This window comes from Lutra lutra, chromosome 7, assembly GCF_902655055.1.
Source record: "Lutra lutra chromosome 7, mLutLut1.2, whole genome shotgun sequence".
Taxonomy (NCBI): domain Eukaryota; kingdom Metazoa; phylum Chordata; class Mammalia; order Carnivora; family Mustelidae; genus Lutra; species Lutra lutra.
In genome coordinates, this window is record NC_062284.1 from 48,653,611 (window position 1) to 48,677,355 (window position 23,745).

General features: G+C 55.5%; 1 protein-coding gene across 1 annotated transcript in view; it reads right to left on the reverse strand.

Moving 5' to 3' along the window:
- Positions 1-760: 760 nt before the first annotated feature.
- ITGA11 (integrin subunit alpha 11) overlaps positions 761-23,745 on the reverse strand; it is a 109,109-nt gene continuing 86,124 nt past the window's right edge. The window contains exons 16-30 of the mRNA XM_047738453.1: positions 22,295-22,461; positions 20,876-21,018; positions 19,163-19,273; positions 16,145-16,230; positions 15,136-15,343; positions 13,086-13,184; positions 11,607-11,683; positions 10,975-11,064; positions 10,021-10,111; positions 8,284-8,397; positions 7,983-8,069; positions 6,464-6,574; positions 6,257-6,352; positions 2,821-2,934; positions 761-2,120 (exon numbers count right to left, since the gene is read on the reverse strand). Of these exons, the coding sequence (XP_047594409.1) occupies positions 2,049-2,120; positions 2,821-2,934; positions 6,257-6,352; positions 6,464-6,574; positions 7,983-8,069; positions 8,284-8,397; positions 10,021-10,111; positions 10,975-11,064; positions 11,607-11,683; positions 13,086-13,184; positions 15,136-15,343; positions 16,145-16,230; positions 19,163-19,273; positions 20,876-21,018; positions 22,295-22,461 (1,666 nt within the window). The 3' untranslated portion in view covers positions 761-2,048. The remainder of the gene's footprint in view (positions 2,121-2,820; positions 2,935-6,256; positions 6,353-6,463; positions 6,575-7,982; positions 8,070-8,283; positions 8,398-10,020; positions 10,112-10,974; positions 11,065-11,606; positions 11,684-13,085; positions 13,185-15,135; positions 15,344-16,144; positions 16,231-19,162; positions 19,274-20,875; positions 21,019-22,294; positions 22,462-23,745) is intronic.

Sequence of the window (23,745 nt, forward strand, 5' to 3'; positions counted from 1 at the left end):
TGTGTGCGGGTGCCTTGGGTTTCCGTTCATCAGGTGCTCCATTCACGGGAGTAAGACTCCAGGGAAACATGATTGTAAATGCGTCCTTCTGGCTTGGGGTTCACCATCTGAGAAAAAATATTCCCATAGTTCCATCAGTGTCTTCTCCTTCTATAAGACCCCCGAGGCTGGGCTATAATGACTGGCTTGAAAGAGAGCCATCCTGGGGTGAGTCTGGATTTTGCTGTGGAACCTAGGGCTATCTCTTAACTGCTCTGGTTCTGAGTGTCCTATCTCTGGGCGAACAAGAGCCAATAATTTCTAAGCTTCCACTTCCGGCTTCTTGGGATTCCAGTAGCGTAAGGTTAGAATGGAGACCACTTGGTTTAAGAGCAGTCTGTGTGTAAAGGTGGAGAAACTCTTAAGTCAGCGTGTCCGGTCAGCACTGAAATGCTAGCCTGGAGAAGTCTGGAAGACCAGGGAGGGAAGGGCTGGAACTAAGGGCTAGAAGCTTGAACTATCCAAACAGGTGAAGATGGGCCTGGTGGTCTTGCGAGGGAGGAAGGGCTGCATCACTGGAGGTGTTCATCGCAGATCAGGCACCCATTTGGTGGGGAGGGTGTAGGTATGTAGGGAGCAAATGGTGGACAGGTCCCTTCTCAACATTTAAAGAGAATGGGAGAGCAGGAGGAACCCCCACATCTGTCTCCTTTCCTTCAGAGAAAAGAGGTTGGCTCCCCAGAACATGCCCTGCCCACAGAATGGGATGACAGCACCTTGGTTGTTTTCAATCACTGTATTTTTTTTTTTTTATTTTAAAAAATATTTACGACAGTAAAGGTCGTACTATGTGACCAGGGGACAGATGCCTTTGATGCATCCCCCTTTCATTTCTACCTCAAAACAAGATTAAGGCATAAATTACTCGCTGGGCACCAGGCGTGCCTGTTGTCCTCAAGGCGCCGTCATTGGTGGTACCACTTGTCCCATGGGCCAGCGGGTCAGACATTTGCCACTGAGGCTGCACAGACTCGGGTGTCCCTACACCAGCTTTAACCAGTGCATTCCAGAGAGACCCCTCAGCAGTGCCGGCCCTTCTCTCTTGCACAGTGGGTGGAAGGGAGGGATGGGAGGCTCTGTGTGTGTGTGTGTGTGTGTGTGTGTGTGTGTGTGTGTGTGTGTACACGCGCACTCAGGGAGGTGGGTGACACAGGGAGGGGAGGCTCCGCACCGCTGCCCCTGCTGCCACGCAGCACATTGGGCCAGGTAGGCTGGAAGACCAAGTGCGGACGCGGGACTCAGGGAGTGTGTGGTGCTCGGGCTCTGGCTGGGTACTAGGAACAAAAGCAGCTGGCGGGGAGGGGCTGTGGGGGTGTGGAGAGCCCATTTGCCTCCCCATCTCAGGGTGGGTGCCCCATGTTCTGCGTTCCAGCTGCCCATCCGACACAGTCTCCGCGACCCAGAGTCCTCCTTCATTCCTGGCCCGCAGCTGTCACCATCGAGCCCAGGGGGCCCCGGTTCATTCAGGGGCAGCTCCAGGCACCTAGCTCCTGTCCGCAGAAGATGAGAGCGGGACCTGGAGCCTGGGGCAGTGCGGGGGGGTGGGAGGACAGCACAGAATGCAGATCTGCTGCGCCGGTCCCCCCCACCCCCCGGGGTCCTACTGGGACTGGAGGCCTGGAGTGTGCAGAGTAGGTTTGCATGGCAGTCTTCCTCTCCCAGTTTCTTCCGAGGATGGGGCAGGCCGGTAGGAATTCCTAGCACCTTAGTGGCAGGGGCGCAAATGCCCCCACAGAGCCTGGCGGAGGCTTTGGTGGGCCATGTGACGGGCCCCTCTAAATCACCAGGGCTCTGTGTTGGAGGTGCCTGGGCCTCCCAGTAGAGCAGTCCCTCCTAAAACTGGCTTGAGTTCCTTTCAGAGGGTGTAGGCTTGGTCTCTCAGGAGATGAGGTCAAGTGCAAAGCGAGCTGGCATCTTCTCCACCCCAGCTCAGCGGGCCCTGGGCCTGGGCCTGCACACTGCCTGGACCGGCATCCTGGCCCCCATTGACTCGCAGCCTCCTCTGAGACTCACTCCAGCGCTTTGGGGTTGGGGTCCAGGCCAGGCTCCCTCCTGCGCTTGGCACTTTTAAAGAAGCCGAGCTGTGGGCAGCAAAGGTAGAAGAAGTCTCAGGGGTGGGCCCGGTGGACAAGGCCTGTCTCCCCTCCCTGCTTTCCCTTCATTAACCCTCCCAAGGCTCCTTCCCAAATACCTCAGCTAACCCCGAGAACCCCCCAACCCCCAATCCAGCAGGACTCCCTTGGTGTACCACAATGGGCCCCTGAATTGGTGGTGGTGATGGGGGGGGGGCTGCAATGGAGTGCATGAAGGCTGGGTCAGGAGGCTAGAAGTTGTGCTGTATGACCCTGCCCCAGTCAACACCCCTCTCTGGGCCTCCCTTGCCTCATCTATAATAGGTTCTCTACCTGCCGCTCAAACACAGAGAAGACTTTGGGAGGCTTGTGAGCAGCATGGACAAATTTTGTTGGAGACATTTTGTGGTTCTGTGTGCTTGCTTCTTTTTCTGATAAGAGACCTAGCTTTCATCAAGTTCCTAAAGGGACCCACACAGAAGGGTCAGAGCCACAGGCTGCAGGTCCTCTGGTGGCACTAGCCAAGTTGTCTGCTGTGGTGAGAGGGGCAGGCTTCAGTAGCAGGCAAGTTCTGGGGAGGAGGCTGGGTGGGTGCCAGCTCTCACGGGGAGGAGAATGTAGGGACTGGCACCAGAGCCCAGAGGTTAGAGCCCCTGGCCTGGGCCCCCCACCTGCTGCTTTCCCTGTCACCTGCCCGCTGGGGCCTCACCTTCCATAGTGCCAGGACCAGCAGGGCCAGCAGCAGGAGGCCCCCCAGGGTGCTGCCCACAATGATCCAGATGGGGATCTGCGAGTCTTCTTGCTTGGAGATCTCGAATGTGATCTGCAAGGGGAGGAGGGCTCCAGGGCTAGCATGACTGTTCTGGGGCCCCGGCGTGGGGGGCCAATGGGGGGGGGGTGGGGATAGCTAGCGCCCAGGGGAAAATCTGCTGGAGGGATGGGTGGCACCTGGCCGGCAGAGGCCCCAGAGCACCCCGCCCTTGCACAACAGACACGGGAGTTAAGGGACCCAGGTGATCCTGCCTCCTCTTTGAGACACTTTCTGCCTTTGGCCTTGGGCCACTCTCCACTCCCCTTGGATTCTCCCACCACGTGGGCTATTTTTCTTATTTTCTCTGCTGCTTCTTCATCTCCTCCCCAGCTTCTAAATTTTGATGTGTCCTGTGGCTCTGTCCTTGGACTTCTGCTTTACCTATAGTCACTTCCTGGTGAGCTTGGGGCCTTCTTCCCTGCTTGGCACAGTGGGCGCAGGGCCCTTGGTGCCTTTAGGGGGCCCCAAAACTGTTCTAATTTCTTTTAAAATTAGAAGAAGAAAAAATACAACCTTGCTTGGATTATGTTTGTCTTTATATGGACACTGTCATAAAATAATGATTTAAATTATGTTTTTAAGGAGGAAGGGGCTCCGAAGGCAAAAGGGCTCAGGGCCACGAGGGGGCCTAACTCTCTCCAACGTGGGGCTTTACCATCTCTCCGCTGACCGCTGTCACATTTCTCCCTTCTACCTGGCCTCTCTGCTAAATTCCAGACTCATATCTTCCGTCTTCCCAGCCTACTTGGCATCTTTAACAGGTTTCCAAACAGACTCTTGATCCCACTCCTCACCTTCAAACCTCTTCCTTCGCTGCCTTTCCCACGGAAGCGAAAGGCAGCACTGTCCTTCCTAGCTTTGCTCAGCTGAGAAGCTCCGGGCTCGGCCCTGACTCTTACCTTCACGGCCACATGGACTCCAGCCAAATCTGGCCATTCGACCTTTGAAGCACCGCAACTATGGCCAGTCTTCCTCCCTCCAGGGTTACTTCCTTGGACCCAGCACCCTCCTTTTAGCCTTGGAAACCTAAGAACCCGCTTACTGCCTCCCAGCCTCCTCATCGCCCTCTGTAGTCTGTTCTCGGCATGGCAGCCGGAGGAAGGCAGACTCTCCTCCACTCTGCGTCTGCAGCTCAGAGTGGAAAGTTAAGAGTCCCCGTCCTGGCCCGCAAGGCCCTACACTCTCCAGCTCTGCTCACCTCCCTGGCCCCGTCTCCTCCTCTCCCCATCGCTCTCTCCACTCCAGCCCTCCAGCTACCTGGACGCCAACGAGCCAAGTACACACTCATTGCAGGGTCTTGGTCTTGCTGTCGCTTCTGCTGGACTGATAGTGACGAGATACCCCCCTTCTTCATGCTCTCTCTCTGATGTCAGTTTATCTGGGAGGCTCTTCCCAATTTCCTTGTATAAAACTGTCCCCCTAGTCTCCACCCTTTTGTGCCTGTTGTCTTTCCGGGTACAGCTTTATCACCACTCGGCATTGATATATTCCCGTGTCTTGCCATCCTGCCCATCTAGAACGTCTGCTCCAGGGGAACAGGGCTTTATCTGTGTTGGTCACTGTTATGTGTTCAGTGGCCAGAACAGAGGAGGCGCTCAGGCAACACGGCAGGGGACTGAATGTGTGACACCACCCCTACCCACCCACCCCCAGCGGCGGCTCAGGGGAGCCCTGGCTTGGCCACCCACTCCCTGTTCAACTTCAAGCCAGTCACGGCCCCCTCTCCGCCTTACCTGCCACAGCCTCAGCTTCCATATCTAAAAAATAGGGGTGGGCATACCTCACAGCACTTTGAGGAGTGAGCCAGAGCGCATGTCCAGGGTCTGTTACAGTGCCTGGGCCTGAGTCACGGCTCAACAAAGGGCAGGCCAGTGCCTTTTACGTTCTCTTTCAACCCACGAGGGCTGGGACCTTCACCTACCCGCCCCCAGAGCTAGCTCACAGCTAAGACAACAGGGCCTTCGGTTCTGGGTTGCTGCATTTCTAAAAGAGAAGTGAGGCATCCGGAGAGGCTCAGAGGGATTTCTGGGGGGAGGTGGGAGTGGAAGGAGAAGGAGAATTCACTTAGAAACCATGGACTAGTGTAGAGAGAGGGGTCGTGTGTGTGTGTAGGGGGTGGGCATTGGGGGTGCCTGTACAACGCCTCCTCTCTCGGTTGCCTGCAGAATTCTGACATACCTCTTGAGATTCGGTTCAAGTGGACTGTCTCCAGAAAACTTCCCCCAGACATCCCTTCTTCTGACTGCCCCCCCAAGCCCAGCACCTGCACTTGCCCCCAGATCAGAGCCATGCTATGTTATCTTCATATCCCTTGTCTGCTTAAGTCATCTCCGTATCCCCTGGGGGCCTGAGTCATAGGAGGAACACCCACCAAATGTCAGATGAAGGAACAAACTGCTCCTTTGGTGGGTCCCCTGCTCCTGCTCCCCCTCTGCCTGGCAGCCCCCCACCCGGCTTGCGAGTGGTGTTTGTGTGTTTGATTAAGGTCTGGCTTCCTGTCCATGCCTGAATTGGGTCTCCAGCATCGCCCTGGGTGTGGGGATGGGTGTTCACTTGGCATCTAGTATGAGAACCACTCACAAGGATTGCAGGCCACGGCCGGTGTGGGGATGTGGCCAGTGGAGGGCAGCAGTGTCCCATGTCCCAAGCCCCACTCCAAAGGACTGGGCTTTTCTTCAAGACCCAACTTCTCATTTTCTTAGGAGAGCACTGTTCAAAGCCTCACCCTCTTCTGGGGGCCCTGATTCTAGACAGTCTGGCCTGCGACATCCGGTTTTAGCCAATTCACAGAGTCCCAATACAGAGACATCTCGGTTCCCTTGTTCTTCACGAACTTAGTTCACACCAACTTCTAAAGCCTGTTATGTGCATTTCCTTGTATTTGGGGTGAGGATGGATGGGGAAGAGAGGGATGGATGGTCATTCTAGGCAGCTAGCCTGCCTCACTGTTGGTGGAACCAATCAATGAGTTCCCCCCACCAAGACCCCCAACCCCTAGAGGTAGGCAGGCATGAGACCTAGTCCTTTCCTCTAGTGCAGAATACCCACGCTCCCCTCCTTCCTCTGATTCCACGGGGCTGCTGTGGTATAGAACCTGGTGCTCTCGAGGTCACTGGGCTAATGCCTACTTTTGGCCCCATCCCTGCTCATGCCCCAACAGCCTGTTTGTCTTGCTTCTCTCCTGTCTTCTGATGCTGCACTAACTGCAGATCGGTCCACCTCTCTCCTGCAGGAACACGCGAACACAGAGCATAGGAAGCTCTAGGGAGAGGGGCAACCCCTTCCCTAGCTGGTCTGGCTCAGGCTGAGGCCTGCAGGGTTCTCGGGGGCTCACCTGGCGGCTGGGATCCTCCTCGCGGAAGATGAAGGGACTGTGGAACTGCCTCTGCAAGGCTGCATTGACCGTGATCTTCATCAGCTTGTACTTGAGCTGTATAATCAGAGGTCTTGTCAGAAGCCAACCCTTCCCCTGTGGGGAGACGCCCCGGCACCCACCACCTTCCCTTGCTTCCTTGGGGTCTAGCTCAGGAGCTCTACTTACTGCTTTTAGGGACCTCAACCACAGGTTCCCCAGCAGATGGAAAATGATCTCCTGGTTGGGGGCCAGCCTCACGTTGCAGTTGATGGAAACTACGTCAGAGTTGCTGTGATTCTGAAAGAGGAGGCGGGTCTTGGGGTGAGCGACTGGGCTCCAGGGGAGCAAGGGAGGCAGCTGGCCTAGCCACGCCCAAGAATGTGAGCAGGGCCTTGGGCCATCAGACAGATGGCTGAGCCCAAGTTTGGCTCCTGTGAGGGGGGAGGGGCAGAGGATGGGGATGAGGAGAGGTCCGGGGTTGGGGGACACGGGCTGCAGGTACCAGGTGATGGCTGGAGGACGAGGTGAGGACGGTATAGCCTATGCTGGTCGAGGTTGTGGGTAATCACGTGTATTCTAGGAGCAGAACTTGGATTTGACTTTAGGGAGCCTATAAATGTCATCGCCGGACAAACAGATTAAAGGAGACATTGTATGATGACTGTAACAGAGGCAGAGAAAGTATTTTAGGAAATCCAAGTTCTGTTTCCGATAAAAACTCCCAAGGAATTTCCTGAATCTGAATATAGGGTGTTTATGTGTGTGTGTGTGTGTGTGTGTGTGTGTATATATATATATATATGTATATATATATATATAAAACTACAGCAAGTATCATATTTAATAATGAAAAACTTAAAAACAATTTAAAAAAAAATCAAGTTCAAGACAAGACTGTCATCATCATTTCTATTTCCTGCTGCCCTGGAGGTCCTAGCCAGAGCCAGAAGATGAGAAAAACAGTTTGTAAGGATTGAATGGTAACACTCACACTACTATTGTTTACATATGATCCCGTTCAACAGAAAACCCAAAGAAATCGTCAAATTATCAGATTTTATTAGGTTAAACTTGTTCGTGTCTCTCTCTTGCAGCTCCTGAAACAACTACCCCCTCCCCAGCCCCCCAGGCCCAGTCTTCAGGAAAGTGCACTACACTCAAAATGCTTGGTGTGAGGGGCTCATTTGTGGAAATCAAACCAGAACAGCCAATATGTTTGTTTGGGGAAGAACAGTGAAAGCAATCAGAAACTGCTATCTGGAGCAGGGGCAGCCCTGGGAACGAAAAGCTGGTGACAAGCAGGTGTCTTGGGGAGGGCTTTGGGAGGTGACGTGAGCTGCCGTCCATCCCCAGGGACAGGGAGGACCCAGCTGTTGGGGTCAAAGTCTCCAATACAAGCCAAGGAGGTCCTGGCCTTCAGAGCCTTGCTGGGTCTGGGCTTCCCTTTCCCTTTGCTCATCCGTATCCTGATGCCCTTTAAGGCACAGGTGCCAGGCCACGATCCCTGTTCCTTTCCTGGAGGTTGTCTGCTCCCCTCCTCTCTCTCTTGACACCTGTCACAGCCTCGTCCCCTGGCTCCTCTGGCATTCACTCTATGTGTCCTGCGAGATGGTGAGCTCATTAAGAGCAAGAAGTATATTTCTTCATTCTGTTTCCTCTTGGTTTAAGGCTCGTGGCCCAGCCCCTGGGTAAGGAGGACACTCACCAGCTGTGGGGCTCTGGTCAGGTCTTCTTCTGTCGGGGCATGTCGGTACTCGGTGCTGTTTCCCCAGATGTTACAGGACGTGTTCACCTGCACCAGGGCCACACACAACTGGCCTCACCACCAGCCCTGGCCCAATCAGCATCCCAGAGATGCTCCATTCTCCTTCTCTGCCCCATGAAGGCCCTGCTGGTCCGGGGCCGGGGAGGAGGAGCTGAGGTCTGAGGACTTGGGGTCACCCCTAGGGGTAGGTCTGTCGCCTACTGGTCCCCTCCCTTGAGCAGGCTCCCAAGGGCTCTGGTACCTGGTCAGTAAGGAAGTCCTTCAGCATCAGCAGGCGGTTGCCCCCTCTGGTGGCGATGGGGACGGTGATCTTCATCATTACTCCGTGGATAGGGAACAAGCCCAAGTTTTGGATCTGTGACCAGAGAGAGGAGGAGTCAGTACTTCCAGCAGCAGCTACAGGAGAGGGGAGTGGAGGACGAGGTCCATGGAGGTGAGCCACCCATCAGGTTGGGAATCAGGCCCCTCAAGCCCCTGGCATATATGCTCTGCCAAATCACAGCAGGGGCTGTGCGCACAAAGGTGCGTGGAAGCACCCAAGGGGCCGGGCTCCTGGAGGCTGAAGACAAGCCGGTGGGGGCCATGAGGCTGGAGAGCAAGGTCACTTCCATTCCCAGGCTCTCCTGGCTGTGGGGATTTTGTAGCCTAGTACCACTGGCCACCCTGGGCTGAGGTCAGGGAGGAGATGGTGAGAGTTGAGTCATTCATTAAAGAAGGCTGTAACTGGTGAGTGAGTGCTAGCCGTGACATGGCCAGCGTCAGAGTGGCAGTGACTCCAAGCAGGCTTCCAGAATCAGAGAGGCCGGTCTCTGACCCAGAGCTTCAAGCATCTACCAGCTGTGTTGGCCTCAGGCAGTCGCTAGACCCCTCCTGGAACAGCCACCTGGATACCAGCATGTCTGATACATGGTTTCCAGCGTCAGCCTGCCCCGAGCTCTCACGCAGCGTTTAGGGGTGGGAGGGCACGGAGCCCACTGGGCAGACTGCTTGAATGCCTCCTCATCCCCCTTCTTGCTTCTTCCTTACACATGGACAGAGACGAATGCCACATTTCCCAGCCTCCCTAGGTAACTGGCAGTGTGAGGAACTGCCAAGGAGTTTCTTTAGGAGGGAGGGGACTGCTCTTCTCCCCTTCCTCCTTCCTGGGATGAGAGTGTGATGGCCGGAGCTGCAACTGCATTGGGCAATGAGGTGAACTTAAGAGGCTGATAGTGGCATGTCAAGGACGGTGGAGCAGACAGAAGACCCAATCCTGAATGATTTTATGAAGCTGCCAACCCTGGACTTCTTTTATGGAGAGAATAAACTCTGGTCCATTTAGGCCACTTGTATTTAAAAATATTTTTTAAATATAGGCAACCACACCTAACCTTCATTGATACATCCTCCCAGTCCAGCCCCATTCTTTTCCTCTAAGATTTATTTATTTTTATTTGAGTCGGGGGAGAGGGGAAGAGGGAGAGAGAGGATCTTAAGCAGATTCCCCACTGACCACAGAGCCCCATCTGGGGCTCAATCTCACGACCCTGAGATCACGACCTGAGCTGAAATCAAGAGTCAGCTGCTTGGGGCGTCCGGGTGGCTCAGTGTGTTAAAGCCTCTGCCTTCCGCTCAGGTCATAATCCCAGGGTCCTGGGATTGAGCCCCGCATCGGGGGGGGGGGGGTCTCTGCTCAGCAGGGAGCCTGCTCCCCCCCCGCCTACTTGTGATCTCTGTCTGTCAAATAAATAAATAAAATCTTAAAAAAAAAAAGTCAGCTGCTTAAGAGACTGAGCCCCAACCGGCACCCCTCATTATTTTCTAGATAAGGACTGAGAGGCCCAGAGAGGGCAAGGAATTTGCCTAAAATCGCACAGTGAGTGGGTAACAGGTCTGGGGCTGAATCCCAGGCACTTGCAATGATTCCAGACTCCTCCCCACCCCAAGGGGAACCCTCAGCTCTCGTCCTTCACTCTGCCTGGCTCTCTGCCAGCCTTACCTTGAAGATGCAGCTGAAGGGAGGCCCAAGGCCATCGTACCTCTCCAGTGAGCTGTTGGGCTTGACCTCATAGTGGCTCAGGCTGCTGCCCCTGCAGGGACAGAGGACAGGGCTGCTGTGAGCTCAGGCAGTATTGGCTCGCTGAATAAATGCATGACAGAGGGCATGGGCATGTGCCTGGCTCCCCTAGACCACAGGAAAGAGGTTTTCTCTGGTGTCCATCAGGACGGGGAGGACTGTGTTGGGAAGGGTTCTGAGCCTCAGCAGGAATGCATGCCGAGATCACTCAGCAAAGGCCGCCTCATGTGGGGGATGCGCATGAGCCCAGAGAGCTGGTCATTGGCCATCCCTGCCCTTGGGGGCCATTCCTGGCCTCTCAGCCCAAAGGCATGTCCTCTTTAGAGCATGAACTCGCCCGCTTTGCCCCGTTCCAGTGTCCGGCATTGGCCATGGGAGGGCCTGAGCCTGCTTTCTGTGTGGTTGCAAGTCCGACTTCTCCAACGGCCTAGGGGCTCCCAGGGGACAGGGCTGGCTGGTGGGAGCACTTTGCCCTGTGAGGAGGTGGGTTCTCATACTTTTGCTGTGGAGAGTTGCTGGTCCAAGGTGGTAATGAAAAGCAGATGGACTTTTAGTAGGTTTTATGACTATTTTAAAATCCTCTCAGACAAGGCCCCCTTATCACCTGCACTGGGGGTGGACATCTCCCATGCGCCACCCCCTCCCCGAGGCAGGAGCTCCCTGGAGGCCAGCTCTGTGTCTCCTTCTACCCCCTGCCCAGCATGGTTGAGGGGGCTGCCCTCCAAGTCCTCAGGGACACCCCCGACTCACAGTCCCTCAGCACTGCAGCCTGGCCCCTGTGACCTCTGGTCCTATGCGGATCCCCCCCAGAGGGTATCCTGTCTTAGGCCTCACTTCTCTCGGGCCTCCCCCAGTCTGTCCCCCTGACCCCCTGACCTGGTGAAGAGGACATCAGCCTCATATTTGAGGTGGAAGCGCAGGAGGGCCGTGTTATCTTCCTTGGTGCTCTCCTCCTCATCGCTGTCACTGCAAGGAGAGTTGTGCAGGGCAGTCAGGAGCGGGTCAGGGGGCCTTCCACCAGCCTAGCCGGCTCCCCGCGTGGGCTCATTGCAGCCCCTTCAGGTGGGCAAAGCAACTGACAGGTGAGGAAAGGAAGGCTCAGAGAGGCTCTGTGAACTTCCCAAGGACACACAGCGTGTAACTACAGCAACTGGGAGAGGGAACTGGTTGTTTGTTCTACTCCTTCTCCGGTGTTCTTTCTGTCCTGGACTTCTCTCCTCTCCAACATTTTTCCATTTTAAAAGACCTTCCTTCCCTTACTCTGTGAGGATGACCCCTGCTTTGCTATTGTCAGGGGCTGCTGTGAGGCCCGATGATTACATGTACAGTGCTTTGTAATTGAAGGTTTTAAAAACAGCTCCAGAGCAATGGTAAGGGTTTGCTATTTCTCTCCGAGCTGCCCGAGGATGGAGAAGGCAGCAGGTGGGCCCCCGAGGTCGGGGCAGGGGCACAGGGGACAGCAGTGAGCAGAGCCCAGCAAGGGCGGAAGGAGCAGACGAGGCCCAGACCTGCCAGCGGTGAGCCGGATCTCCAGGTGGTGCAGGAAGATGGATTTGCTGAACTCAAAATCCAGCCGGAAAGCCACCTGCGAGGAAGAGGTCCAGTTGCTGGAGCTGGGGTGTCTGGGAACTGCAGGTCTGGGCATGGCCAGCCTGCCCCTCCCTGCCCCTGCCCTTGTCCCCCCCGGGCGGGGGGGTGAGTGGGTAGCTGTTGCCTGGGGTGCCTGGAGGACCAGGTGCCAGAGTGATGTGAGCTGAGCTCAGGACCTGGGGACACAGCCACAGACAACAGCTCCTCTGACGGGGTTTCTTGGCTAAGGGACCAGCTCTTCTCCCCTTGAATTCCTTTTTGTTTTGAACTACAGGCAACTAGAAGGCAGCAGGTCCAATTTCAGGATCCTGTGGGAATTCCTGGGTGGGGAACTTGATGGTGGGAAGGGGTTCATCCCCATGAACCACAGGGTACAGGGCTGGAAGCCAGCAGGAGGACTGCCTCAGCGGCCCCTTCTTCCTGTGGGCGAAGAAGAAGCAGAAGGGCGAAGACTGCCTCGGGCACCCAGCAGTTCAATAAGGCACCTGCCTCCTGGTCCAGCGGTCCTCCCACCACTCTGATGGTCTGGTCCTGTGCTTCCCTTGGCCTTGGCCCAGGACTGTAGCCTGGGTCTCCTGACTGTGGCGCTATGACCTCTGACCCTCCTCGCCACCTCCCACCCGACGCTGGGGACATTACAGGGGCTTTGCCCAGACCTCATGTTCTTCCCAGATCTGCTTCGTGGGATTTCCCAAGGAGAACTTGGGGCCCCATTCTTGACTTGTGTCCCAGTGGGGAGGCAAGGATTCCCCCTATCTCCCCCAGCCTTGCAGACCCCGATCCTGGGAACAAGCTGTCACTCTCCCTGACTCTTGCCTTAAGCTCCCTTCTGTCTGATTCCAGCTCTACAAGTAGCCTAGTCTCATTTGGGTCTTTTCTTGCTCCAGAACCTTCAGTGGCTACCCAGTGCCCCGTAGAGATGGACAAATGCTACGTGATCTGGAGTTTGGAATCTGGGGATTCTCTTTCCTGGGGAATTTGCTTCTCCCTTCACATACCCTACCCACTTTCCACTTGCCCTTTTAAGCACATGATAAGTGCTCACAAAACGTTAATTTTTCTCCCAATCTTTCCCCGTGCACATAATAGGTTGAGAGAAGCTGGACTTGGAAAAAGTGTGTTAGGATAAAGGATAAAGGGATAACTGGCCAGGAGGTGGTGGGAGTGGTGGTGTTCCCCTGAGATGAAGAGCCTGGATGCTCTCTTGGGGGTGGGCTGGCTAGTTAGGTCCTGTGAGTGTCATTTCCTGGGAGAAAAAAACTAGCATACTTAAAAGCCATGCTCAGGCTTCTCCATCTCTCCCCCGTTTTCCCCTCTGTTCATTTCCATTTCCCTTGCCTCCCTAGTGCCTCCCAGTACCCACCCGGTCCCGCCCCCACACTGCCCCCAGCCTCAACCTTGGCCTTGGCCCTGAAGAAGGGGTAGCTGACATTGCAGACTTTCTTGTGGAGTCTCCTCTCCTCGTTCACGCACTCGATGCTGCCATCTGAGTCATCCTGGGGGAGGGTGGGGAGCACCGCGGGCAGCTGTTAGGAGGGCCGGAGACCTGGGCCTGGGGACCACCCATGCCGCACCCCACCACCTACACCAGAGCAGTACCACAGACCTTGGAAGGAAGCTGGGACCCCAGGGGCCCTGGAGACACGGGAGGCAGTGGCTTTGAGGGGGAATCACCGCCTGGCTCCTGGGCCTCTCTGAGCTGGGGCCCTGCTGGGCAAGCACTGGGGTCCCCTCCGCTAGGGTCCTGAGGGAGGGGACTCGCCCACAGCGCTCTAGCTTGACACTGCTGGGTGGCTGTGTGTCCTTGTGTGTATCTTTGGGTATGCATATACACATGTGGATGGAAAGGCATGTCTGTGTAGACTCCGCTTGTGTGTGCCCTGTGGCAGGCATGAGGAACAGGTGGGTTTCCTTGGATGCACAGGCAGGTCTGTGTGCTTTTGCATGTGTGTGTACAAAGTGCACATGATCAGACTAACACATCTGTGACTGGCTGGGGCGGGGGTGCTTCCTCCACTAGCGTTCCCCTTGGCTGGATGGTGGGATAGAGGGCAGCCTAGGGAGAGTAGTGCTGGTCTCCCAGCTGTGAGCAGCTCCTGGGCTGGGGCTGGATGGGCAGAGCCAGGTTGTGGGCTATCCCTACACACACGCGCCCTCCCCACTACCCCCCCAACCCCGCTGCATGTGTGGATGCAGCCCTTTCTAGAACACGCTGCCCGCTGCCTGCTTCTCTTTGCCCTCCACAGTCCTCAAAGCCCTTCTGTGCTACAGACACAAAATCCCACGAAGACTGCCCCCTGGGCTTATGAATAGGCATGGCACTGTAGCGTCTGGACCAGGGAAGTAGTGAAAGGTGGATGTGGGTTTGGGGCTCTGTTTCCCCTAAGTACCCCAAGTCAGACAGATGCCAAAATCTCTGGGCGGGACAGGACTTGGAAGGAGGGCTATCACATGGGCTGCCCATCTTTACTTGCGGTTGCAGGGGGCTTGGCTGTGGGGCCCAGCCCCGGGGCCTGATGGAGGGATTGCCTGGCAGAGACAGAGGGGTCCCATGTCTGCCCCACCCAGCACTCAGGGCTCCACACGGATGCTCTGAGATCCTTAGGGGCAGAGACTGTCTGAGGGGAGCTGGGACCGCCCCCCGCTCCACATGACAGTGATGTCCTGGGTTGAGTCAATGACCCTGTCTCAGGGACTTCTCTGGGCTCGAGCCCTGCGGAGTTCAGGGTCACCACAGGCCAACACTCAGGCACTGTGAATTCCCTTGGAACGCATGCAGGGCCCTGCTGGGGAGCTGCGTGGGGCTGGGGGAGCCCGTGCGGCCTTCTGGGGCTTCGGGAAGGCCCTCCAGAGCATGTGACATGAGGACAAAGCCCTGCCCTGAAGTGCAGGCCCAGGAACCCCTCTGCCACTTACTAGCTGTGTGGTCCTGGTCAGGCCCCGTCCACCCCTCTTTGTCTCAGTCTCTGGCATGATAGGAAATGTTAAAGTTTGGAATAAACTGTTCCGGTTCTTGTGAGAAGGGCTCTTTTGAGAAAGCCCGAAGGATGAACTGTGGGCAGGGGGCTGTATTAGCTGGTGTACACCCGTGTGGGGTGTGTGTGGCTGTGCGTGTGTGCGCGCATGTGTGTGTGTCCCTAATGAGGGCCAAGGACACAGGCTAAAGGACATTCCTCCCCACACTCAGGAAGGCCTCAGACCCCCCTATCCCAGTGGCTCTACCCCTGCTGCACGCTGACCTTGCCCTCCGGGATGCTTTCAAAGCATGCTGATGTGGGCGTGGCCCCAGACCAGAGCCGGTGGAACCTCTGGGAGAAGCCTGGCCACAGGGATCTGTAAGCTCCTGGTGGCTGTAACGTGCAGCTCACCAGTCCCCTTGGCTGGAACCTTCCCTTCCTGTCTCTGCCCTTAGCCTCAGGCAGGCCAGGCCCATAGTTGAGGTCTTACCTTCTGGATCAAGCTGGCAAACTGCAGGTTTGTTGACTGCGAAATATTTAGCACCGTGCTGTAGGCATTCTCGCCTCTGTTCTCCAGCACGGCCTCCACAGCAACCCGCCGGCGTGTGCTCTCGATGATGAAGACCGTGGTGTCGAAGGACAGCGTGTAAGCGGAGCAGTCCTGCGTGGTCTTGCCCAGGACCCTCTGGCAGTACTCCCTGTGGGACAGAGCCCACCCGGGGCCAGGCACATGGAATGGGGAGGGCGGGGCCAGGCCTCCCTGCTCTTCTCAGCGTGTTTCCCTTTTGGCTTTGGCTACCAGGAAGCTCAGAGCTAAATGAAGAGACTATCTTGATGAGTAGCCTGGATGGCTAGACGGTTTGCTTCTTCATCCTTCTACAGGGTTTGTCTGTGTTATTTCTACTTATTGTATATGCTTTCTAGCTCAGTCATATCATAGTTGGGTAAAGGTAGAGGATGGATAACTTGAAAATAAATGACATAAATTTTAAAGAGGACATTTCTCATTATTTTTCCCTGTATACTAATTCTTTTTTTTTTTTTCTTCCAGTAGATTGTGGGCACCCTGCTCATCCACCTGCTTTGTCTCCTTAGCTCAAGCAGTTCATCACTGGGCCCACAGGTCACCTAGTTGGGGGCTAGGAGAGTGAGCAACCAGGATCACTGGTCCTAGTCTCCACCTTTCATCTGTTTGGTAGTAAAGACTCCAAAGAAAGGATTCCTTTTCCTAAATGAAGTTTGAGGAGTTTGGATAGATGAGTATTTTATTTTTCATTTTGCAGAGGAAGTAACTGAGGCCCAGAGAGGGAAGGGACGTGCCTGAAGTCACACAGGAATTAGAGGCAGAGCCTGGGCTAAACCCAGGCTCCACGTTCTGTGTTTGAGCCATGCTGCCTCCAAGAATGATATGCAGGCAGCACTCAGGGCTTGGGGAGCCCCAGGTCTACTCGCGGCAGAAGGAACGGAGTCAGGGCAGGGGCAGGGAGGAGCCAACTCACATGGCCGTGGGCAGGTCACTGCGGGCATCCAGCAGGAGGTCAGGGACACAGTGCTCGTCCTCATTGCAGCCGTTCCAGAAGGGCACCTGTGCCAGGGAAAGTCAGGGCGGGGTGGCTGGTTGGTTGTCTTTGCTGCCAACCGGCCCTCACCCCCATAGCACGCCGGCTCCCCTCTCCACCACATTAGACATGGGCTTCGTCTTCTCTGCCCTCCTCACAGACGCCACCCTGCTGTTTCTCCTGCTTTTGCACAGTACTCCCTTCTTTAAAACATGGCTCCAAACTCAGCAGCTCCTGGGTCTCCTTCAGTTCTCAGCTGAGCTCAGAATACCCACACCCACCCAGCAGGTTTTTAAGGATCATCTGTGTTGCGGGCAAGGTCTTAGGTACTGGCGGTACAGGATGAGGAAGACACAGCTTCCGCTCTCAGCTCATGGGGAAGAGTGCTGGATAAATAATTACAGCGTGTAAAGTACAAAAAAAAATTTAGAAATCTGTGTGTGGAAAAGAGAGGCAGAGGGGAGGAAACAATCATTTTGGCCTGTACATGGTCAGAGAAGGCTTCAGGGAAGAGACAGTAAGTCAGAGTTCTGAAGGATGACCATGTTAGCTGGGTGACCAGGGAGATGGAGAAGTCGGGGGGAAGGACGAGCCTGTGCAAAGGTCTGAGGCATGAAGCAGCATGGTGAGTTTGGGAAATGCTGGGTGGTTTAGCATTGCTGCATTTTGGGATGGGGAGGATGGAGAGATGATTGGAGTCAGTTCTTCTAGGGAATTGGGGTCATTCTTTGCAGGTGACAGGAATCACTGACTGCTGTAGGCAGGGCAGTATCCCGTCAGACCTGCATGCTGAAGGCTCGCTGTGGCCGCTGTGGGTGGATGGACTGGAGGGATCAAGGCTAGAGTCAGGGAGGCCACTGAGGAGGCTGCTTCAGTGTTCAGGCAAGAGATGATGATGGTGTTGGGGGGTAAGGGTGTGGAGAGGAGACAACAAGTCAGGACTGCCAGAGGTGGTGTCCATAGGACCTGGAGTTCATCAGCGCTAAGGGGCCAAAGGGCCCAGGACGTGGACAAGTCCCTTTTTAGTGTCTGGAAGGAGGGCTGCACCATTCATTTATAAATGGAAGGGTGAAGTTGAGTTTGGTTCTGTGGTCCTGTAGTCCTTCCGGGTCCAAGTGCTCAGCGAGCAGGTAAGCGTTCAGGTCAGGAGCTGAGGAGTACAACTGTCCCTCCCGAGGGTACAGCGGAAACCCAGGGGAGGGGAAACCAAGCCCACACAGACCTGAAATTCATGGACCTTTCTCAAAGGTGCGCCCCTGAGCCTCACCCACATCCACCTGCAGCCCCCAGCTGCCCCGTTGCACGGTGGATTTGCAGCTAAAAGCAGAGAGGGCAGCAGAGCCATACAAAGGAGGGCGGAGGGAGGCCATCCAGTGGTGGGACGTAGTGGAAAACACTGGTCACCCCCAGGTGCCTCACTGAACCCTAGTACCCACGTTCACCTCGGCGATTTCAAGTCTCCGATAAGATGCCCCCACGCCCACCCAGCCTCCTGCCTACAAAGGGTGCAAACTGTCCTATCACCTTCAGAACATTTCCATCCAATTGATTAAAAGGAATAATTAATGTGATAAGCAGCTGCTACACTCAATTATGTGGAACAGCTCATCCTCCAGGAAGCGAGATACTGCAGGGCTGTACCAGAGCTAGCGCCGAGCGGATGCTAACTAAAAATTTGCAGAAGAGCGCTGGGCAGAATGTCTCTCATGTGCTAGAAATGGGGAGAGGTTAGAAATCCAGATTAACAAGATTTTTTTCTTTCTTTCTTTCTTTCTTTTTTTTTTTTTTTTTTAGAAATTTAGCTGCTATCTGAAGCCCTTGATAATAGGACCCAGATTATTCCTCCTTTTTAATTTTTTTTCTCTTTACACATTCTCTTCAGCCTGCCTCTCTTGCTGCCATCCCTTGGTCATATTGCCAGCTCTCCCGGAGTGGAAGGCCACTCTTCCCATCCCCGCGTATCTGAATCTGGTCTATTCCTTAGGGTCTGGCTGAAAGCCGCCCTCTCCGGGAAGTCTTCCTGGCTTGTCCTCTGGTTGCTCAGCGACACCTCCTCTGAGCTCACTCCTGTCTTCGCCCTGGCCTCCAGCCCTAACTGGTAGCCTGCACTGGGATTGTCAGTGTGGGGCAGAATGAGACTTTCGCATCAATCTGCAACATGGGCTTTGACTCACTCGTGGATCGCCTGGCAGATTCTCGTTCATTCGCCCTAGTGTCTCTGTAATTACTGCGGCGGGGAACAGTAGTGACTCATGCACCCGTCACTGACGACGTCTCCATTTCGGCCAGTCCATTCCCCCCCTTCTCGAACTGCATGAGACAGCCTCTCTTATACGTGAGGGATGCGGAATCAGGAGAAAAGAGGGAAGGTGTGAGGGTCGGGGGCTGGGCAGTGGGGTCTGGGAGGGCAGGGAAGGTGGGGGTGAATGGGAGCAGAGAGGGGATTTCGGAAGCCTTGCTGCTCCTCAAGGTTCGGGAATTAGATATTGATTTCATGAATTTCGCCTGCTCTCCTAGCACAGTTCAGGTAGAAATAAACCATGAATTGCAGGTGGGAGGAGCGTGTGAGTGCTCTATACCAGAAAGTTCCGATGCCACTAGAGCCAGGGATCAGGAACTGTGGTTGAGGGGGACAGACCCAGCTGCAGGGCAGGCTCTGGGTGGCTGACTCCCATGCTCTGGGCCCCAGTGCCCTCACCTGCTCATAAGGGAAGCAGGTGATCGAGCCCTAAGATCCCTTCTGGTTCTGTGATTCTCCAGGACTGTCCAGGTCTCCCCCTATGCTGGAGATACGGGGGATCCTCGAACAGGAAAGGCCCCGTCCTTTCCCTCAGTGTGTTCCCAGAGGTAGGGGAAGGAGTCCTTTGTACCTGGGGCCCTCTGGATCTGGGCTTCGGGGAGGAGGTGGGGGTGGGGAACGGAGTGCCCAGGTTGTGTGCCCTGTGCTGGGGGATGTACCGAGACTCGGAGGGTGGTGGGCCAGCCGTCGTCCAGCACGGGGCCGTGGTCGGGATCCTCCAGGGAGTACTCTACCCAGAATGTCACTGGCTTCACGTAGTCAGCGGTGTCCTGTGTGGGAGGAGATGAGGACAGGGTGAGGGGGCACGGAGCACCTGTTTCTGGGCCAGAACCATGAGAGAAAACTGCTATGTCCCGCAGGCGGGAGGGCAGCCTCCCTGCCAGTCTCAGGGTGAGGCCAGGATGGAGAAGCACGCTGGGTGGCTGGAGGTTCAGCAAGGCCCCGCTCAGCCTTCAAGGCTGGGCACCCATCCCCTGGCACCTCGGCCTCTGGGGGCCCAGGCAGCCCCCACCATCCAGTGTGCACAGCCCACTTCTTCTCGCATGGCATTTGAACTATCTCTGTGTGCCGGCCTCCGCCTTCTTCAGGAGCTTGGGGCCCAGCCGCAGCATTGTGACAGGGTTCATGGGTGTGCCGAGTCAATGAATGAACAAATGTGTGAGCAAAACTGGAGCTGTTCGGCTGGGTCCAGGTGCAGAGGGTAAAGAAGGAGACGCTTAGAAATGCCTACAAAACCTCCCCGAATCCTGACTTGACTGGCTTCTTTGTATCAAGGCAGCGGCTCTCCAACTTGAACTTGTGTCAGAATCCTGAGGGGGGCCCCGGCAACACACTGAGGGCTGAGCCCACCCCCAGAGCTCTTGATTTGGTGGGTCTGGTGTGGGGCTTGAAAACATGCATTTCTGGGGCACCTGGGTGGCTCAGTTGGTTGGGCGTCTGCTTTCGGTTCAGGTCATGATTCTGGGGTCCTGGGATTGAGCCCCATGTGGGACTCCCTGCTCAGTGGGGAGTCTGCTTCTCCCTCTTCCTCTGCCCTGCCCCCCATGCTTGTGCCCTCTCTCTTTCTCTCTCAAATGAATAAAATCTTAAAAAAAGAAAGAAAGAAAGAAACCACGCATTTCTAACAAGTTCCCATGTGATGGGGCTGCTGCTGCTGGTCTGGGGGACCACACTTTGAGAACCGGTACACGAACACATCAGAGGGGACCCCATATTAACTGACAGGAGGACTTCCCACATCTGTTCATCTTTCTGACTTTTGCCCTTTGAACTAAAGGGGGCAGGAGGGGGCTCAGAGTGCCCCCTGCTTGTGTTCCAAGGCCAGAGCTGTGGCCTAGGTATCTGGAATTTCTGGATGGGGCAAACTTCTCATCTCTTCCTTATCCATGAAACCAGGCACCAGGCCCCTGCTGCTTCTCCACCTCTGCCAGGCGGGCCACAGTCAGTTCCTTTCCTGGCTCGTCCCCACCAGGGGCCTGTCTTACCTCCACTTTAGCCAACGCCTGCTTCCATCCCCTCCAACCACGGCCCCGCCGGCTGACCCCTGTTTCCTCTGTGAGACCTCACCGAGCCCACCTCCCGCCTCAGATCTCACCCCCTGCTAAATGAACAGTGGGCATCTGAGTGCTGGGGAAGAAGGGAGTTCGGAGAGGGTACCACAGGATACCGTGTCTCAGTAGCGTGAGTATGGTGCGGCCAAGGTCCAGGACTCTGCACCCTGGCCGGGCCTCCTGAGGTCTGCTGGGGGCTCGGAACCAGACTGGTGCCCTCTGAACTCTCTGGCTCTCCCGTGGCAATTCCTCCTCCAGCTCTGTGGCCCTTCCTGTGGTAGCTTGCTCCCGGCTGGTGGGGCTGCTGGGTGTCAAGCTCACCAAGACATGGAAGTTGATCCGCTCACAGTGTTCCTGGCCTGAGTAGAGCAGGACGGCTCTGTTGGTGTACCGGTCCCCGCCCTCGTCGAGGTGGGCCCGTGGCGCGTATCGCCTCTCATCCATGGTAGCATTGTACCTGACGCCTGCAGGAGAGAGAGGGCAAAAGCAGGAAGGTGGAGCCACGGGGCCCTCTGAGACTCCTGGCCTGTTTTCTAAGAGAGCCTCCTGAAAGCCAGCCTCCTCCAGGAAGCCCTCTAGGCTGGTCTGGGAAAACTGCTCTTCTCCCCTCAAGAGGCCTAGTATGGGTGGGAAACTCCCATCCAGAGCACGAGTGATGAAGTGAGAAAGGAGAAAAAGAAGGAGCCAAAGAGAGGAGAGGCAGAAGCAGGAGGAGTGAAGGGGGGCCTGACCGCGAAGGGAGAGAGAAAGAGGAAGAAATACAGGAGAAAGGAACATGGTGGGAGAGGAGATAGGATGAGGGGCCAGGGCGTTGCCCTCATTTGAGCCCCCGCTGGAGGGCTAGGCCTCCCCAGCTCTCCTTTCCTTCACTTTCCCGGGTTATCCTGTCAGGCCTTGCTCAGAGCCTCCACAAGCCACAGTTCCCTCCCCGCGGCTCCTCGAACCCAAGACTCCATTCTGGGATTTAAGGCCTACAGACTCCTTGCCTTCAATGGGGCTGATCTTTTGCTACAACCAGGAAAGGCTTCGTCCCTTTGCCTGGACCCCGCCAGCCCTCTAGGTGTGCCAGGTTCTGGCATCTTTCTCCTTTTTCAGGTAGAAGGGAAAGAAGACCACAGCCGCCCAGACTGGCCTTTTTCTCTCTCTCACTCCCACCCCCACCCCTCAGGTGGGCCCTGCTCCTTGACTAAAAAAATTTGGAAATTGCAGTTTCCTGCCCCGGGGCCCAGTCTGGTCCCAGAACCTGCAGCTATCACTTCGTGGGGCCGCATGGGCCCAGGGCTGCCTCCTGGGGTGGAAGGGATGATCTTCAGAAGGACACGTCCTACCGTCCTACCGCAGCCAGGAGCCCACTCTGAGCCATTACCACGGCGACTGGGGACGTGTTTAACTGACCCTCCCTTTTCCTGCTCCCTCTCCTGGATCGGACACTTCTTCCTATTCCAGGCTGCCCAGTATGCTCCACAGCTCCCAGTTCTCTGTTCCAATGGAAACTTCGCACCCCAACTATTTCCTTCTTCCCCAGGCCTCTCCCTTGTTGGTCACAGCGGCTCACGCCACCCTAACCCCGCATGCTGTTCCCTTTTGGCTCCTTGGAATTAGATCAGCAAGTGCAGTCATCAAGGTGCGACCCGGCCCTTAAAGCCCATTTCAGCAGAAGCCCAGGTTTTGAAGCAGAGCAATGCCAAAGTCTGTGAGGAGACTGGGGCTCGGGGCTGGGCAGGGTGGGGGCTGGTTTACCGACTGTGTCTGTTTCGAAATGGGGTGCCAGGAAGACAGGCGTGAAGCAGAGGAAGGCGGCCAGGCAGGTGGCGTCCCTGCCGCTGCGTTTGCAGTCCCTGTGGAAGATGTTGATCTTGGACGGCTCGAAGTGGAGACTGGCATTGATCTGAACCACCGGGCGGGACCTGGAGTGGAAGAACGAGTAGTTGGGGGGTGGGGCGCTCCACTGCCCCGGGGACCCAGAGATGGGGGAGGGGAAAAAGGGGGTCCCGCAGATGGAAATGGAATCTGCAGACCTTTGGGGAAGGGCAGAGAGGGGCCCCAGATATTACACTATAGGGCAAAAAAGTGCCAGGTGGGTGGAGGGCAGCCCCAAAGGCCAGCCCTTCATTATGTCCTCACAGCTGTACTCAGAGCAGACCACACCGACCTCCTTGTGTCTCCCCATTCTATCCCTGGACATTCATTAGAATAATGGGGAGAGTTTTAAAAAATCCCGATGCCCAGTTTGCCCTTCAGGTCAAATCAAATCAAATCAGAATTGGCATCCACCTGTCTGAAGGCCGTGCTTCTCAAATTTTAATGTTTGCACATCTCCAGGGCCATGGGGCGGCAGGTGGGGGCGGGCGGAAGCAGATCTTTAAAATGCAGACCCTGACCCCATAGGTGGGCACAGATGCTGCATTTCCAGTAAGCCCTCAGTGAGACGCTTGCTCTTGGTCCAGGACCACCCTTAGAAGAGCAAGGTGTTAAAGCTCCCTGGGGATTTCAATGTGCAGCCGAAGTCGAGGACCACGCCCTGTCCTAGAGATTCCCCACCTATCCACCCGACACCACCCCATGCAAATTTATTCTTCTATGGGTGTAAGAAAAACAGAATCAGAGAAGGAAGTGTACTGCCACTCCAAACCATGCTTTTATATAAAAAGAAGCAGGTGTAGTGTGATTTAGAATGTGTCCAAATTTTCACACTGATATCTGTCCTGATGTTTTGCTCCCTGCGTGAGGGGGCTGGTGCCTCCTCCTTTCTCTGTGTGGAGTCTCGGATCTGAGTCTCAGCTCCACTGGTTCCTCAGGGCCTTTGGGCAGGTCTCAAGGTCTCTCTGAGGGGGATGTGGGAATCAAAGGAGGTCAGTGAGGGGGGCCCTTTGACAGTGTAGAGAGCTGTGTAAGCATAATAGCTTCTATCAGTGGTTCTCAAACTTGGCTGCCTAGAAATCCTGGGTTAAGTGGTCAGGATAAAGTCTGGGCTACGAGCCTTTGCAAATCTCCCCAGTGTGGGACAACATGGGTGGACCTAGAGGGTATGATGCTAAGTGAAATGAGTCAGACAGAGAAAGACAAATACTATATGATTTCACTTATTTGTGAAAAAAATCTAAAATCTAAAAAAACCTAAAAAAATCTAAAAACCGAAATAAATGAATAAACAAACAGAAAGCAGAATCAGACCTATAAACACGGAGAAC